The sequence below is a fragment of the Lithobates pipiens genome, unplaced genomic scaffold, assembly GCF_037356315.1.
Source record: "Lithobates pipiens isolate NorthernLeopardFrog02 unplaced genomic scaffold, aLitPip1_a1.2 Scaffold_8, whole genome shotgun sequence".
Taxonomy (NCBI): Eukaryota; Metazoa; Chordata; class Amphibia; order Anura; family Ranidae; genus Lithobates; species Lithobates pipiens.
The window spans coordinates 209,718,153-209,735,562 of record NW_027507903.1 but is presented as its reverse complement, the minus strand read 5'-3'; the positions used below and the strand labels follow the sequence as shown (position 1 = coordinate 209,735,562).

General features: G+C 47.2%; 1 protein-coding gene across 1 annotated transcript in view; it reads left to right on the top strand.

Annotated features, from left to right (window-relative positions):
- Positions 1–2,747: 2,747 nt before the first annotated feature.
- The window catches only part of LOC143962018 (uncharacterized), a 34,211-nt gene continuing 19,548 nt past the window's right edge, over positions 2,748–17,410 (top strand). The window contains exons 1-3 of the mRNA XM_077471360.1: positions 2,748–2,768; positions 2,890–2,989; positions 3,048–3,101. Of these exons, the coding sequence (XP_077327486.1) occupies positions 2,748–2,768; positions 2,890–2,989; positions 3,048–3,101 (175 nt within the window). The remainder of the gene's footprint in view (positions 2,769–2,889; positions 2,990–3,047; positions 3,102–17,410) is intronic.

Here is a 17,410-nt window from a genome sequence, read left to right as displayed (position 1 = left end):
TATTTTGTTCTGTTTTGCTCTATTATATTCTATTTTTATATTTTCTGTTATATTATTTTCTATTCTATTCTATGTTTTTTCAAAGTGATTTCTCAGCAAAATAAAACATAATTGGATGGGTGAGTTTGCATTGAATAATAAAAATAAATTGTATAATGTTTTTGGTTTGTGGTGGTCAGATGCCGTGTAGATCCAGTTTAATTGAGTTAGTTTACTTGATTTCTTGTTGTTTTCTGAACTTTACATATCAATGTTGTTTTTTGTTGCCTTTCTGCTCGTCTTTATGTTCTCTATGGTAAGCATTATATCATAGTGCAATGTATATGAACTTGCCTGCTACTTGTGGTGGTATCTTACCATGTATGTGATTTAAAAAACAAAAAAAAACTTTGTAACTAGCAGGGGCGTAACTAGAAATCACAGGGCCCCATAGCAAAATGTTGCATGCCCCCCCCCCCCCCCCCCCACACACACAACAAAAAATGAACTAATGCCATTGAACAACAGATTACCACACTCATGTAGCACAGTACCCAGGCAACAGCTTATATTAATTTCATCCAACAAAGTATGCAGTATACTGTACGCAGCCCCTGAAGGACACACATGCATATCCCCATCAGTACAGGCCCCCCCTCAGTGCAGACACCACTCTCAGTGCAGGACAACCCCAGCAGTGCAAACCCACCCCTCTCAGTGCAGACCCCCTCAGTAGTACCGACCCCCCAGCAGTGCAGACACCCCCCTTAGTACATACACCCCACTTAGTGCAGACCCCCCATCAGTACAGACACTCCCCACCTCAGTGCAGACCCCCCCAGCAGTACAGACACCCCCCATTACAGACCCCCCTCAGTGCAGACACCCCCCATCAGTACAGACCCCCCACCCAAGTGCAGACCCCCCAGCAATGCAGACATCCCCCTTAGTACCCACACCCCCTATTACAGACCCCCCTCAGTGCAGGACCCCCCCAGCAGTACAGACCCCCCCCCAGCTTTGCAGACAGCCCCCTCAGTACAGACTCCCCCTCAGTAGTGCAGACCCCCAAGCAGTGCAGGCCCTCCCTCAGTAGTGCAGACCCCCACCTCAGTAGTGCAGACCCCCACCTCAGTAGTGCAGACTCCCCCTCAGTACAGACCCCCACCTCAGTAGTGCAGACCCCCACCTCAGTAGTGCAGACCCCCCCTCAGTAGTGCAGACCCCCACCTCAGTAGTGCAGACCCCCCCTCAGTAGGGCAGACTCCCCCACAGTAGTGCAGACTCCTCCACAGTAGTGCAGACCCCCCCTCAGTAGTGCAGACTCCCACCTCAGTAGTGCAGACCCCCACCTCAGTAGTGCAGACGTCCCCCTCAGTAGTGCAGACGTCCCCCTCAGTAGTGCAGAGCAGACCCCCCCTCAGTAGTGCAGAGCAGACCCCCCCCAGTATTGCAGAGCAGACTCCCCCCAGGAGTGCAGAACAGACCCCCCTCAGTAGTGCAGAGCAGACCCCCCCAGTAGTGCAGAACAGACCCCCTCAGTAGTGCAGAGCAGACCCTCCTAGTAGTGCAGAGCAGACCCTCCTAGTAGTGCAGAGCAGACCCTCCCTCAGTAGTGCAGAGCAGACCCTCTCAGTAGTGCAGAGCAGACCCCCCTCAGTAGTGCAGAGCAGACCCCCCCCCCCAGTAGTGCAGAGCAGACCCCCCCAGTAGTGCAGAGCAGACCTTTCTAGTAGTGCAGAGCAGACCCCCCCCCCTCAGTAGTGCAGAGCAGACCCCCTCAGTAGTGCAGAGCAGACCCCCTCAGTAGTGCAGAGCAGACCCCCCCCAGTAGTGCAGAGCAGACCCCCCCCCCAGTAGTGCAGAGCAGACCCCCCCTCAGTAGTGCAGAGCAGACCCTCCTAGTAGTGCAGAGCAGACCCCCCTCAGTAGTGCAGAGCAGACCCTCCTAGTAGTGCAGAGCAGACCCCCCCCCCTCGTAGTGCAGAGCAGACTCTCCTAGTAGTGCAGAGCAGACCCCCCCACTCAGTAGTGCAGAGCAGACCACCCCCCTCAGTAGTGCAGAGCAGACCCCCCCCCTCAGTAGTGCAGAGCAGACCCCCCCCCTCAGTAGTGCAGAGCAGACCCCCCCAGTAGTGCAGAGCAGACCCCCCTCAGTAGTGCAGAGCAGACCCCCCCTCAGTAGTGCAGAGCAGACCCCCCCCCCCTCGGTAGTGCAGAGCAGACCCCCCCTCAGTAGTGCAGAGCAGACCACCCCTCAGTAGTGCAGAGCAGACCCCCCTCAGTAGTGCAGAGCAGACCCTCCTAGTAGTGCAGAGCAGACCCCCCTCAGTAGTGCAGAGCAGACCCCCCCCTCAGTAGTGCAGAGCAGACCCCCCCTCAGTAGTGCAGAGCAGACCCCCCCCCTCAGTAGTGCAGAGCAGACCCCCCCCCCCTCAGTAGTGCAGAGCAGACCCCCCCTTACATACCTCACAACAGCGCTGACATTCTCCACATACAGCGGTGTGTGTTCCTCGAGGCTCGAGCGCAGGCTCCTCCTCCTCTGTGGATGTAAACAGAGAGGAGGGGAGGTGGCTTAGGTCCGCCCTGCTGCGTCCCTCAGCCTGCGCTCGAGCACAGAAGGCACAGGTGCTAGTGGTGCGGCTGCCGTTACCCAAGGGTGTCACCCCGCTGGCGGGTGTCACCCGGTGCGGCCCGCACCCGCGTAGCAAAGCCACTCACCGGGCCCTCGATCGGCTTCGGGCCCCATAGCGCCCGCATGGGTCGCTATGGCGGTAGTTCCGCCACTGGTAACTAGTTCTCTGTGAATTATTTAATGTTACCCAGCCAAAAACAGGTACATAATTCTAATGATTTGTAAAACTATAAATTATATTTATGTAATTTGTTTGTGCCGTGGGTTTCCTGCAGTTTTTGGAGTACATCTCATTGAAGATTCCGGCCACTCGGGTCAGGGACCTTGGCATCATTTTTATCTCCAGGTTGAATCTGCGCCCTGGTAAATCAGGTGGTGAGTTCATGCCACCTCTACCTGAGACTCCTGAGGTCCACTTTTCGCTATATTGCAGACTCTGACAAGATCGCCATGGTCAATGCCATTATCAGCAGTCGACTGGACTGCTGTAATGCCCTGTATCTGGGTCTGCCTGCTAATACCATCTACAAGCTCCAGTTGATTCAGAATGCCGCAGCAGGGGTGTGATGGACAGACTCCCTGGCTTTTATTTTGTATGTTGCCATGCTGGTATGTTGGTTCTCTAAAGGTCTTTTAATGTCAAACATGATTACGCCCAAAGCCATCTATCTCGAGCCTACAACTCTTAATACCTAATTTAAAAGTCAGACACTGGATACCCAAAGGCATCACCACTATCAATGATCTTCAAATTGGGCCCTTCACTTAAAACCTTTAGATCACTTCAAATAGAATATAGATTAAAACCTAGTGACATGTTTACATTTATCCAGATTTCACACCTACTAGCTACAATTCCTAACCCATCCATTACATTACCCGTGAGAATTTCTCTATATTTTACAAAACCCAATACCTCAATCAAGGGCATTTCCTTATTTTATAGTATCCTAAATCAAAAATCAATATTCACCAAATCCCTCTCTATGAGGATGTGGGAAATCGATCTGTCAACTTCTTACTCAAAAGAACTATGGATTAAAGCATTTTCATCTACTTGCAAAGCCACTAAAAGCATTGATCTTTTGGGAACTTCACCAAAAATTATTATTAAGATGGTACTTAACACTAGGGATGAGCTTCGTGTTCGAGTCAAACGTACGTTCGACTCGAACATTGGCTGTTCGTCCGTTCGGCGATGGCGATGGCGCAGTGCATTGCTGGCTCATGATTGGCCAAGCATGCACTGTGACCCCGCATGCTTGGCCAATCGCAGCGCCAGCAGTGAGGAGAGCCATGATTGGCCACAGGCAGGATGCCTGTGGCCAATCATAGCTCAGGCTGTGTAGTGCACGCCCCACACTATATAAGGCCGCGAGCACGGCGGCCTTGTGTAGTGTGTTGGCGTCTGAAGCAGTGGGTGTTCTGTGTACCTTCAACACAGTACACACCGATCGTTTTCGGACGATTTTCGATCTTGCTGTTGTGTAGTGGTTATTGTCTGCGTGCCCTGACCGCAGTATACACCGCTATATTCACCTCACCTATATAGCTAGTGATCTATCTTTTATAATAGAGCTTGCAGTCAGTAGTGTTAGGAGATAGTGCGTGCTGTCTGCGTGCTCTGTACCCAGTACATACCGCTATATCCACCTACATAGCTGTTCTCTATTTGAGCCCACTTGCCATCTGCAGGAGTTATTGGAAGTTGTGTGTGCCTCCAGCACAGCACAGTATACATCTGTATATACCCCTTTATCTCTGGTGTTCTATAATAAAGGCATCTGCAGGAGTTAGTGGGTGTTGTGTGCCTCTAGCACAATATACACTACCCAACTGCTTTTTTACCCAACTCCCTTCAGGCCATTACCATGTCTGGAAGGCCAGCAAGGAGAGGCAGACAGGCGCGAGCCGATAAAAGAGGGCAAGCAGGCTCTGTGTCTAGAGACAACAGTGCTGGTCGTGGACGCGGTGCATTGTCATCAGCACGTGGCCATGGGACACGCTTGTCCTTCTTTTCGGCAGCTGGACATGTTGAACTGCAACATGCCAACGACTTGGTAGAGTGGATGACCAAGCCCTCTTCATCTTCCTCATCCTCTCTCACCCAGTCTCAGGGTACTAGCAAAGCAGCTGCCAACGCATCGTCTTCCCTCCTCTCAATGTCATCATCAGTGACTCCTTCCCTAGACCCATCACGTCCTCCTGAGGAGTCTCCTGAACTCTTTGAGCACAGTGTTGGGTACATGCTCCAGGAGGATGCCCAGTGTTTTGTGGGCTCTGATGATGACACTCAGCTAGAGGAAGGCAGTAGCGTGAGCGCAGAGAGAGGGGATGCTCAAGAAGGACAGCAATCTGGCAGTCATGTTCCACAAGCTGCAGCATACTGCCAGGTTTGCTACAGCGATGAAGAGGGAGGGGATGATGAGGGCACTGACTCCACGTGGGTGCCTGGAAGGAGGGAGGAGGAGGAGGAGGAGGAGGAGGCACATGTCCAACGAGGCAGGATGCCCTCCGGGGGCCAGCTTAGGGGCAGCACACCGACTGAATCACACCGCAGAGCTCCGCCTGTGCAGAGCGCTGCCTCTGCGCGTTATTCTAAAAGTTCTTTGGTGTGGGCCTTTTTTGAGACGAGTGCATCAGATCGCACCGCTGCTATTTGCAACATATGTCTCAAGCGTATCTCACGTGGCCAAAACATCAGCCGCTTGGGCACCACATGCTTGACCAGACATATGTTGACCTGCCATGCAGCTCGTTGGCAAGTGTACCTCAAAGACCCACACCAAAGAACAAAGCGGACCTCTCCTTGCTCCTCATCAGCTGGCATCTCCAACCCCACTAGACCTTCAGTCCTCTCTGAAACCTGCTCTGAGAGGAATGAAGGTGTAGAATTAGGTGTGTCACAGCCAAGTGCTTCCGGGAACTCTGCTAGCGGTACACCCACGTCCAATTATAGCAGGCAAATGCCCCTGCCCCAGCTGCTGGACCGGCGGAAGAAGTTCACTCCCAGCCATCCACATGCCCAGCGGTTGAATGCTAGCTTGGCTAAATTGCTAGCACTTCAACTGCTGCCTTTTCAGTTGGTAGACTCGGCCCCCTTCCGTGAGTTTGTACAATGTGCGGTTCCTCAGTGGCAGGTCCCCAAACGCCACTTTTTCTCACGGAAGGCGATTCCGGCTCTCTACCGGCATGTGGAAGGCAATGTCCTTGCCTCGCTGGACAGGGCGGTCAGCGGTAAGGTGCATATTACCGCTGACTCATGGTCCAGCAGGCATGGACAGGGACGTTACCTGTCTTTCACGGCCCATTGGGTCACTCTTCTGGCACCTGGGAAGGATGCAGGACAAGGTGCAGTAGTGTTGGAGGTTGTTCCGCCACCATGCCTCCAAAATGCTACTATTGGTTGTGACACACCTCTCTCCTCCACCCCCTCCTCTTCTTCTTCCTCCATGGCCTCTTCCAGTGCTCTGTCCTCAGAACCAGCGGTGCTTCGTAGGCGTTCCAGGGGCTACGCAAGTACGCAGGCAAAACGATGCCATGCCGTGCTTGCGCTGGTTTGTTTGGGGGACAGGAGCCACACTGGGGCGGATGTTTTGTCAGCTCTGCAGGGGCAGGCCGAGAGGTGGTTAACGCCACGCCAGCTTAAGCCAGGAATGGTGGTTTGTGACAATGGCACCAACCTCCTCTCCGCCCTCCGACAGGGACAACTGACCCATGTGCCCTGTGTAGCTCACGTCCTTAACCTGCTGGTGCAGCGGTTCTTGGGCAGGTACCCCGGCTTACAGGATGTCCTGAAGCAGGCCAGGAAAGTCTGTGTGCATTCCGCTGATCATTTAATTCCTGTGCTCGGCTGGATGAGCTCCAAAAGGAGTTGAACCTGCCCAAGAACCGCCTTATATGTGACATGCCCACCAGATGGAACTCAACATTGGCCATGCTGCAGCGGCTGCACACGCAGCAGAGGGCCATCAATGAGTACCTGTGCGACTACGGCACCAGGACAGGGTCAGGGGAGCTCGGTTTTTTCTCACCACGCCAGTGGGGCATGATCAGGGATGCATGCACTGTCCTGTCACCGTTTGAGGAGGCCACAAGGATGGTGAGCAGTGACAGTGCATGCATCAGTGACACTGTACCTCTTGTCCACCTCTTGGAGCATACGCTGCGTGGAATAATGGACAGGGCACTTGAGGCAGAACAGAGGCAGGAAGAGGAGGACTTCCTTGCCTCTCAAGGCCTCCTTTATCCAGACAGTGTTCCTGCTGTGCCACCCATCACACAGGAAGAGGATGAGGAGGAGGAAGAGGAGGAGGAGGATGATTGTGTCAGCATGGAGGTGGAGGCTGGCACTCAGCATCAGCATCAGCAGCAGCAGCAGCAGCAGTCTTGTAGGGATGATTTACAGTCCCAAGAAACACGTGGACTTGTACGTGGCTGGGAGGAGGTAGCTGCGGATCATGTTGTCCTTAGTGACCCAGAGGACTCCGGACCGAATGCCTCAGCTAACCTACGCTGCATGGCCTCCCTGATCCTGCATAGCCTGTGGAAGGATCCTCGTATTCTTCGGATCAAGGAGAGGGACCATTACTGGCTGGCCACTCTCCTTGATCCACGGTACAAGGGTAAGGTTGCCGACCTTATCTTGCCATCACAGAGGGAGCAGAGGATGAGACATCTCCGGGAGGCCTTGCAGAAAGGTCTGTGCAACGCGTTCCCAGAGACTGGGAGGTTACAAACTCCTGGTCCTGGACAACGTGTTGCTGAGGCATCGGTCAGAAGGAGCGGTGGAGAAGGTGGCCGTCTGACTGATGCTTTCAGACAATTTTTTAGTCCGCAGCCCCAAGGTATGATCGGTTCCAGCACCCATCGCCAGCGTCTGATTTACATGGTGCAGGAATACCTAGGGGCAAGGTCAGACTTGGACATCTTTCCCACCGAAAATCCTCTGGCTTACTGGATCTTGAGGATAGATCACTGGCCAGAGCTTGCACAGTATGCAATTGAGCTACTGGCCTGTCCTGCATCCAGCGTTCTTTCAGAACGCACCTTCAGTGCTGCTGGTGGCTTTGTTACCGATCACAGGGTGCGCCTGTCCACCGAATCAGTTGATCGACTGACCTTCATCAAGATGAATCAGTCTTGGATCACCCACAGCTACCAAGCACCTGAAGCTGATGTAACAGAATAATTTTTTTTTGAAATATCACATCCCTTCAAGACTGCCTATGCTGATGCTGAGTGACTGTCCTGTTATGTTGATTGTCTATCCTCTTCCTCCTCCGCTGATATGTTGGAAGACCATTTCTGGTTCTGGTTGATGCCATCAGCCCAATTTTTCTGCCCCTGTTTAACAGGGGCGTTTAAGTACAATTTTTGATGCAATGCTTTGCAGCAGGGCTAATTCCTGCAATCAAACAAGAGTATATGGGAGAGGTTGCAGTGTGGTGGCACCAGCACCAGTGCCTAAGGCCCAATTTTTCTGCCCCTGTTTAACAGGGGCGTTTAAGTACAATTTTTGATGCAATGCTTTGCAGCAGGGCTAATTCCTGCAATAAAACTAGAGTATATGGAAGAGGTTGCAGTGTGGTGGCACCAGCAGCAGTGCCTAAGGCCAAATTTTTCTGCTCCTGTTTAACAGGGGCGTTTAAGTACAATTTTTGATGCAATGCTTTGCAGCAGGGCTAATTCCTGCAATAAAACTAGAGTATATGGCAGAGGTTGCAGTGTGGTGGCACCAGCACCAGTGCCTTAGGCCCAATTTTTCTGCCCCTGTTTAACAGGGGCGTTTAAGTACAATTTTTGATGCAATGCTTTGCAGCAGGGCTAATTCCTGCAATAAAACTAGAGTATATGGAAGAGGTTGCAGTTTGGTGGCACCAGCAGCAGTGCCTAAGGCCAAATTTTTCTGCCCCTGTTAAACTGGAACATGTAATTACAATTCTTGATATAATATTTCACAGGAGTGCCCCTTCCTGTGCCCACCCAGAGTAACGGTGAGGACTTATAGTGTTGTGGCACCAGCACCACAACCACCAAAGGTCAATTTTTCTACCACTGTTCAACAATGGCATGTAATTACAATTCTTGATATAATCGTTCACAGCAGGGTGCTCCAGCGCCCACCAAGAGTCACTTTGAGGGCTTACAATGTTGTGGCAAACCAACACCTCGTTCCGCCATTTCTGCAGAGCATATAGGGCAGGCCCCTACTTTCAAACATCCAATTTACAAACATCTCCTACTTGCAAACGGAAGGAGACAACAGCAAGTGAGATGAAAAAAGATGGACGACAAAACAAATTATACAGGGGTGATAACCCTTCCCTATGTTTTCCAAAAAGCTTAAAAATAGTTTTTTTGGCTGGAGCTACACTTTAAAAATGTACCAGTTGAAAATTACAAACAGATTCAACTTACACAACAAACCTACACAGTCCCTGTCTTGTTTGCACCGCCTGTATACTGCTGTTCTGAGTATATAGGGCCTGGGGGCCACACGCATTTCCTTTTTTTAATATGGGTACAGGGTTCCCCTTAATATGCGTACAAGACCCAAATAGGCTGGTAATGGGCAGGGAGGGCTACCCATTAAATGGTGTTATTTCCGTTTAATGTCATTTTGTGCAGGGACTGTTCTAAACACGGGAAACACGTGGCACTTCACAGGCATACTACAGACACCCCCCAGGCACCATATTTAAAGGAATATTTCACTTTTTTTTTTTCACTTTAATCGTCATTAAAATCAGTGCTCCCGCCAAAACGGCCATTTTTAAAAACATTTTAGGCATTGACCCATGTCCCCTGGGGCAGGAGCCAGGTCCCCAAACCCTTTTTAGGACAGTATCTTGCATATTATTCGTTAAAAATAGCACTTTTCATTTCGAACGTTCGAGTCCCATAGACTTCAATGGGGTTCTAACGTTCGTACGAATTTGGGGTCCGTTCGAAAGTTCTGGTGCGAACCCAACCGGGGGGTGTTCGGCTCATCCCTACTTAACACCCACACGAATAGCAGGTATTAGTCTGCATTCATCCCCACTGTGCTGGAGACAATGCGGTAATAGAGGATCACTACTTGACATATTTTGGAAGTGCTCTTTATTGCAACCCCTTTGGTCAGCCACTTTTAACACTATAACACATACAACGGGCATACAAATTCCTAAAAACCCAGGTTTGGCCATTCTATCCCTAGGAATAGATATAATCCCACCTCCTCTAACAAAAGTAGTTTCCCATATACTTCTAGGGGTAAGATTAGAAATTGCTAAGTATTGGAAACAGAAAGGGGCCCCAACCTTTACAGAAGTATTAAGAACCACAAATTTACATATCTCTTATGGAGTCATGTTTGCTTTATCCCAAGATAACACCCAATCAATACAAACACACTGGAAACACTGGTTAGATTGGTATAGCGCAAATAAAGTATGACCATTACTATCTTTACAACAAACAGTATTGTCGTATCAGTTCCCTATGTTCCAAATGACATCCCACTTCATGTTAATTTTGTTACTTTCTTAGATAAGCCTTTATGACAGTTCACTTCCAAATACTGAGTAAAAGGGCTGATTAACTGCAATACACCCTGTGGTATAATTCTAGGGCTTTCCCGGTTGCTCTTGCCTGGGGTCGCAGTGAGTGTCCATGTGGGGCGTCACCAGGTAGAGGGCGGTCGGAATTTTTGAGTCACAAGTATGGTGCCTTCCTGAGACATCACTGGTGTTCTGAATAAAAATATTAGCTGAAATTAATAGCCTCATTGAAGGTTAATAATTGTCTCATAGTCATAGAAATAAATTTAGACATATGCCAATACAATAGTCCCATGTATCAACTACCTTTAGTGCAATGTACTGTCTATACATATTGCATTATTTTTTATCTTTAATTTGTTTGTGTTAATATCCTTTACTGTTTTTTTATAATCAAAAAATGTTTTTAAATAAAAATAATTGAAACGTAATATAAAGATGTAGATGTCATAATAAACGTCAAAGTTATTCAGAATAGTTCTGTATAAAAAGTATTCAATAGTATGATAAAAATAATGTGGATTTTATATTTTGAGACACATTTATGTATTATTTAAGTTGCGCTTTTATGTATTTATTGTTTACCTATTGGTTCAATTTTTCGTCATTGTGTTTATTATTATTTATTATTTATGTTAATAATAGTAATAATAATAATACTATTTATGTGTAACTGTTTATTTTTATGTATTGTTTCCATGTCCAATATGGCATATAATGTTTTAATGGGTGTTTATGATGGTTTTTGCTGTGTTTTTATCCATTTCACACTTTCAGTACTAACAGTAATTTAATGTGGGGAGGCATCTTAGAAGTGATACTTTTACTGTTCTATCAGCTATGATTAAAATGGTTCTAAAGGCAAGGCAGAAAGTGTTTTTTATTTTTTTATTTTTTGGTTTGTTTGCTTTTTTGCCTTAATGCATTCTAATTCATTTCTGAAGCAATACAATGCATCACAAAAATGTTGCCACGTGGAAAGTGGCCTTTAGGTACCCATTATGAAGGAGTATTCAGGCAAATATTGCTAGCTTTGGAGACTTTGTCACCTCTAGGTGGATGCGCTTTAAGCCTGCCGCAGTATTTATGCCTCCAAAATTGTGCCATTATGGCGGAATACAGGGCAGTTCTGAGAGGCAAAGCTCTGTCAATTCCAGGTATCTGGATATAAAATATATTTTTTGCTTACACACATTACTACTGGCCCATTGCTATGACTGGCAAATAGGAATATGCAGAAAGGGACAGGCAAGCTTTGTCACTAGAAATTTTGGAGCTTTGTCTGACAGACTGGCCCAGTAAATGGCTGGATTTTTTTACACAAGTCAGTGTATAAGGAAGCACCTAAAGCCTAGTATATGCACTGAATATCGGCAGGTTCAATAGAAACCAGCCGACATTCAGTCTGTGTGTATGGCAGCCAGTCCAACAGAAGCTGGCTTCTGTCGAAGGCTCATGGCTGAAAAAGGTCTGCCGACAAGCTCCCGATCAGGGTACTCTGGTGGAGGTGGATAGCTGGTCAGGTTGATGATAATGGTGAAGTGGCACTTCTGGCAACTCTGAAGATATAAAAGGGAAGAAAGGCGCCTCTAAGTGCAGTATGCAAAATTTAATAAAGTGCACCAAGGGTTAAAACCACTTCCAAGATCGTGGAGTGTTAAAAACATAATAAAATAAGGAGTCCTCATCTGTGGTTTAAGTCCATCCTCGGCACGGTGGTGGAGAGCAGTGTTGAGCCATCCGGCAGCTGTGAAATGTTCTCGTACATGCGGGAGCGAGGAGGCAGCAGGGAAGCCTGTGTTCCGGCTTCACTGCTGAACACACAAGGCTGATGGCATTAGTGAGGAGAAGTGGGTGGTACCGCGTTTCGGAGCATGTGCAGCTCCTTCATCAGACCTACGCCCATACTTCTCAAGCTGGCTTATGAGTGGTGGGGGGAGGAGTAAGGGGAGGAGTATGGGCAGATGTTGAATGCATAACTAGTTACAGCTGTATTGCAAAGGCGGTCGAACGGCCATACACATGCAGATTCGATCGTCAATGCTAAATACAATAAAATCTAGAAGGAACTTGAAACAAGGATACCAGGCATGGATGGCAGTGGTTTAATTAACAATGAATAAGTAGGGATGAGCCCAATGTTCAATGTAAAAAAAAATTGCTTGGGGTCTCCCCAAATTCCATACCAAGCCCTTCAGGTCTGGTATGGATATTAACCGCTTCCCGCCCGCCCTATAGCCGAATGACGGCCTTAGAGCGGGCGGCTTCCCTCGCCTGGCCGTCCCTGGACGGCCTGGTGTTTACTTCCGCAATGCGCGCCGCCGCGGGCGCGCATCGCGGAAGTTCTGTGTTTGCCGTGTCCCCCGGGGACAGGCAAACACAGATCGCTGTAAACGGCCAATCACAGCGGCCGTTTACAGCGTGATCGGCGTGTCCAATGGGAGATGATCTCATATGTAAACATATGAGATCATCTCTCAGCACCGCTCTCCCTCCTCACACAGACAGCATGTGAGAGGGGAGAGAAGAACGGCTGCAGCAGCCGTCAGTGTAAAAAAAAAAAAAAAAAAAAAGTAAAAAAAAAGTTTAAAAAAAGTGCCATCCTTCCCCAGAGCCATCCTCCCCCAGTGCCACCCCCCCCCAGTGCCATGCCCCCCCCAGTGCCATCCTGCCCCAGTGCCATCCTGCCCCAGTGCCATCCGCCCCAGTGCCATCCTGCCCCAGTGCCATCCTGCCCCAGTGCCATCCGCCCCAGTGCCATCCGCCCCAGTGCCATCCACCCCAGTGCAATCCACCCCACCCCAGTGCCACCTGCCCGCAGTGCTATCTGTCCCCAGTGCCACCTGTTGTCAGTGCCATTTGTCCCCAGTGCCATCTGTCATCAGTGCCACGTATAAGTGGCATCTGTCATCAGTGCCACGTGTTATTAGTGCCACATAGTGCCATCTGTCATCAGTGCCACGTATTAGTGCCATCTGTCATCAGTGCCACGTATCAGTGCCATTTGTCATCAGTGCCACCTGTCAGTGTCACGTGCCATCTGTTGTCAGTGTCACGTGTCATCAATGCCACTTATCAGTGCCATCTGTCATCAGTGTCACGCGTCATTGGTGCCACGTATTAGTGCCATCTGTCACCGGTGGCACGTATTAGTGCCACGTATTAGTGCCACGTGTCATCAGTGCCACGTATTAGTGCCACGTGTCATCAGTGCCACATATTAGTGCCACGTGTCATCAGTGCCACGTGTCATCAGTGCCACGTATTAGTGCCACGTGTCATCAGTGCCACATATTAGTGTCATCTGTCATCAGTGCCACGTGTCATCAGTGCCACGTATAAGTGTCATCATTGCCACGTATCAGTGCCATCTGTCATCAGTGTCACGTGTCATTGTCCTGGTATTTCAAAAGTGTAATAAGTAGTCAACAAGTTAGATGTGTAATTTATGCTTCTAGAACACGTGATGGCGCTCCCTGCATGTTGGGCCTCTCTATGTGGCCAGGCTGTGAAAAAGTCCCACACATGTGGTATTGTAATACTCAGGAGGAGTAGCAGAATTTTTTGGGGGGTGTCATTTGTGGTATACACATGCCACGTGAGAGAAATAACCTATTACAATGACAATTTTGTGGAGAAAAATAAAGAAAATGAAAAAATCTTCATTTTGCAAAGAATTGTGGGAAAAAAATGACAACATCAAAAAGCTCACCATGCCTCTTACTAAATACCTTGGAATGTCTACTTTCCAAAAAGGGGTCATTTGGGGGGTATTTGTACTTTCCTGACTTGTTCGGGTCACAAGAAATGAGATAGGCCACCAGTACATCAGATGTGATCAATTTTGTGCGATTCGCACCACAGCTTGTAGACTCTCTAACTTTCACAAAGACCAAATAATATCCACTAATTTCGGTTATTTTTACCAAAGATATGTAGCAGTATAAATTGTGGCCAAAATTTATGAAGAAAAATTAATAATTTGCATAATTCTGTCACAGAAACAAAGAAATATGCGTTTTTTTTCAAAATTTTCGGTCTTTTTTCATTTATAGCGCAAAAAATAAAAACCCCAGAGGTGATCAAATACCACCAAAAGAAAGCTCTATTTGTGGGAAAAAAAGGACACAAAATTCATTTGGGTACAGTGTTGCATGACTGAGTAATTGTCATTCAAAGTGTGAGAGCACCGAAAGCTGAAAATTGGTCTGGTCAGGAAGGGTGTTTAAGTGCCCAGTAAGCAAGTGGTTAAGGGGAACCCAGCGCCAAAATGTAAAAAAAAATGGAGCGGGGGTCCCCCTCAATATCCACACCAGAGCCTTCAGGTATGGAAGGGACTGGTATGGAATTTGGGGGAGCCCTCACACAATTTTTTTTTACATTTTGGTTCGGTGTTTCCCTTAATATTCATATCAAACTCAAAGGGCCTTGTAATGGACTGTGGGGGAATGCCATGCCATTTTTTTCAATGACTTTTATGTGTCTTGCCAGGAACCAACAATTCATTATAGCCGCGAGTACTTTTAAATTACTTTTTTTCCTTTAGAAATTACATTTTGTGCAGAGACTGTTGTAAACACGGGAAACATGCGCCACTTTACAGGCATACTATAGACATCCCCATGGAAGGAAATTTAAAGGAATATTTCACTTTTATTGTTTCATGTTAAGCATTATTAAAATCAATGCTCCCGAAAAAAAACTGCAGTTTTTAAAACTTTTTTTTGCATTGATACATGTCCCCTGGGGCAGGACCCTGGTCCCCAAACACTTTGACAATAACAAATAGATATTATAATGAATAGGTATAGGAATAAGAGGGAATGGATTAATAAATGAATAACTGAATATAGCAGGTCATATGAGTGTAAAAGATGAGTTTAGAGGTTAAGAGTGGATAAGGTGTTCATTTCCAGTTCTTTGTTAATACTCCCAGGGGAAAGTACATCCAGAGCGTATATCCAATAAGTCTCCCGTTGGCAGAGAAGTTTAAATCTCTGTGCCGAGAGGAAAGTGGTTGGTATGGATTCAATGATCCATACTTTAAGGCCTAAAGTGGATCAAATGTGTATATACATGTAACCATGATTCTACTAATAATTTGTTGACTATTCTAGGCAGGGCCATCTTTAATATTGACTGGACCCTGGGCAAACATTTTATTGGGCCCCCTCTTCCATGTAATTTTGCTCTCCACATGCTTTGAGACATACAATAAACAGCAGCTAGGCTCAAAATCAGTTTACTGAATCAGATCAGGCAGCGATTGTGATTGGTTGCCATAGGTTACAGTGTATCATTACCGCTCACTGACTGGCTGCTAGCGGTTAAAGCATACATTATGTCTCACTGTTTATTTTCTAGAGGTTAAAGCACATTACTTCTGCTTGTTGATTTCTGTACATCAACACTACTCATTGATTGATTGTTAGAGGTTACTAGACATCTATACCGCTCGCTAATTGGTTGCAAGAGGTAACTGCACATTATTACTGCTCACTAATTGGTTGCTAAAGGTTACAGCACATCATCTCCTCACTGCCTGCACACCATGGACTGGGGAAGTGAGGGGACCCATCAATAGACAGAAAACTCCTAGGAGTCCTCCTGGGATCAGTGGAAATGCTGGGCGGGGCGGGTGTGATCAGTGGTAATCCTGGGGGGTTGATGGGATCCATGGCAGTGGTGGGGGAATGGGATTAGTTAGGAGGCAGTACACTGTGGCAAATTCTGAATCATGTTGAGCAAAGCTGGAAATCTTTAGCAAGTATATAGCGGGGGATTCTACCAATGTAATGGGGAATTTACAATGACCACCAATGTGAGGGGGGATTTACACTGACCATTAATGTGAGGGAGAATTTGCACTGATCACCATGTAACGGGGGATTGTACGAGACCCACCAATAGATTTCTACACTGACACCAATGTAATAAGAGCATTTACACCAACCACCAATGTAAGGGGGAATATACAATGACTTCCATGTAAGGAAGAATTTACACTGACCACCGTTGTTGAGGAGATTTGTACTGACCACCAATGTAAGGTGACACTTTTACACCGACCACTAATGTTAGGGGGATTTACAGTGACCACCAGTGTAAGGGCAATTCTGCACTTATCACCAAAGTAAGGGGAAATGTACACTGAGCACCAATGTTATGAAGAAAATAAAAACTGACAACCAATGTAATGGGGGATTAGTGTCTATGTGATTAATTGTCTATACACTTATGGGTTATCATTCGCTGCAGTGTAAAGCCCCAAACACACGATCGGACTTTGTACAAACTTTCCCGTGGACTTCTGTACAAAGGGCGCTGGCCGTAAGTTTGTATTGCATACATACGATCAGACTTTTTAGGCAACAAACACGAATGTAGTGACGTTTCAATGTACTGACGACACTTCAAACGAGGACGTTCAATTACTCCAGCGCCACCTTTGGTCAACTTCTGTATTGTTGTCTGATCTTTTGCATTGATTCTGAGCATGCGTGTTTGTACTTTGTACAAAAGTTCGATGGTTTTGTGTACACACGATCGGACTTTGCTTCATTGGACTTATGTTGTCAAAAAGTTTGTCTGTTCACACAGCCAACAAAAGTCAGATGAAAACGGAAAGAGTTTGTCCGATGGAGCGTACACACGGTTGGATGTTGCTCCAAAACAGCTAATTTGCATGTTTGTTGTCAAAAAGTCCGATCGTGTGTACGGCCCTTTAGGCTGCAGCGATGGTATCACTCAGACTAATGTTACACTGTAGCGGTGTTAAAATAGGCTTTTGAGGGGTATTTTTAATGTATGTCTAAATTTGGTTATGGCACTTTGAAGCAATTCATTTTGGGTTATATGCATATAATTGGATATTTGCATGAGTATTGTTATATTGGTCTCTCTCTGGTTAATCATTCAGCTTTCTTATTATCATTAGCTGTGCTGATCAGCGTGTCTGCACTGTGTGACTGGCGGGGTCACGCTGAGGCACAGGAGATGTGTGCTTGTGTGCTGGTGCATCAAGCCTTTTAAAATCTAATTTTAAAATATCTTTTTAAGATTTTATTTTGTAATTGTTTAGGATTATTTTAATTTGTTTAATATGCGGGTTGATAGGATGTTATGTCCAAATCTCTGTATAATCAAACCTGTGGGAACTGTTTAAGGCAGGTGCTTTGGTTGTTTAATGTATGGGGACACTACTGCTTGTTATGCACTGAGGGACTGTGTGGGAGATTATAGCTTTAGTATG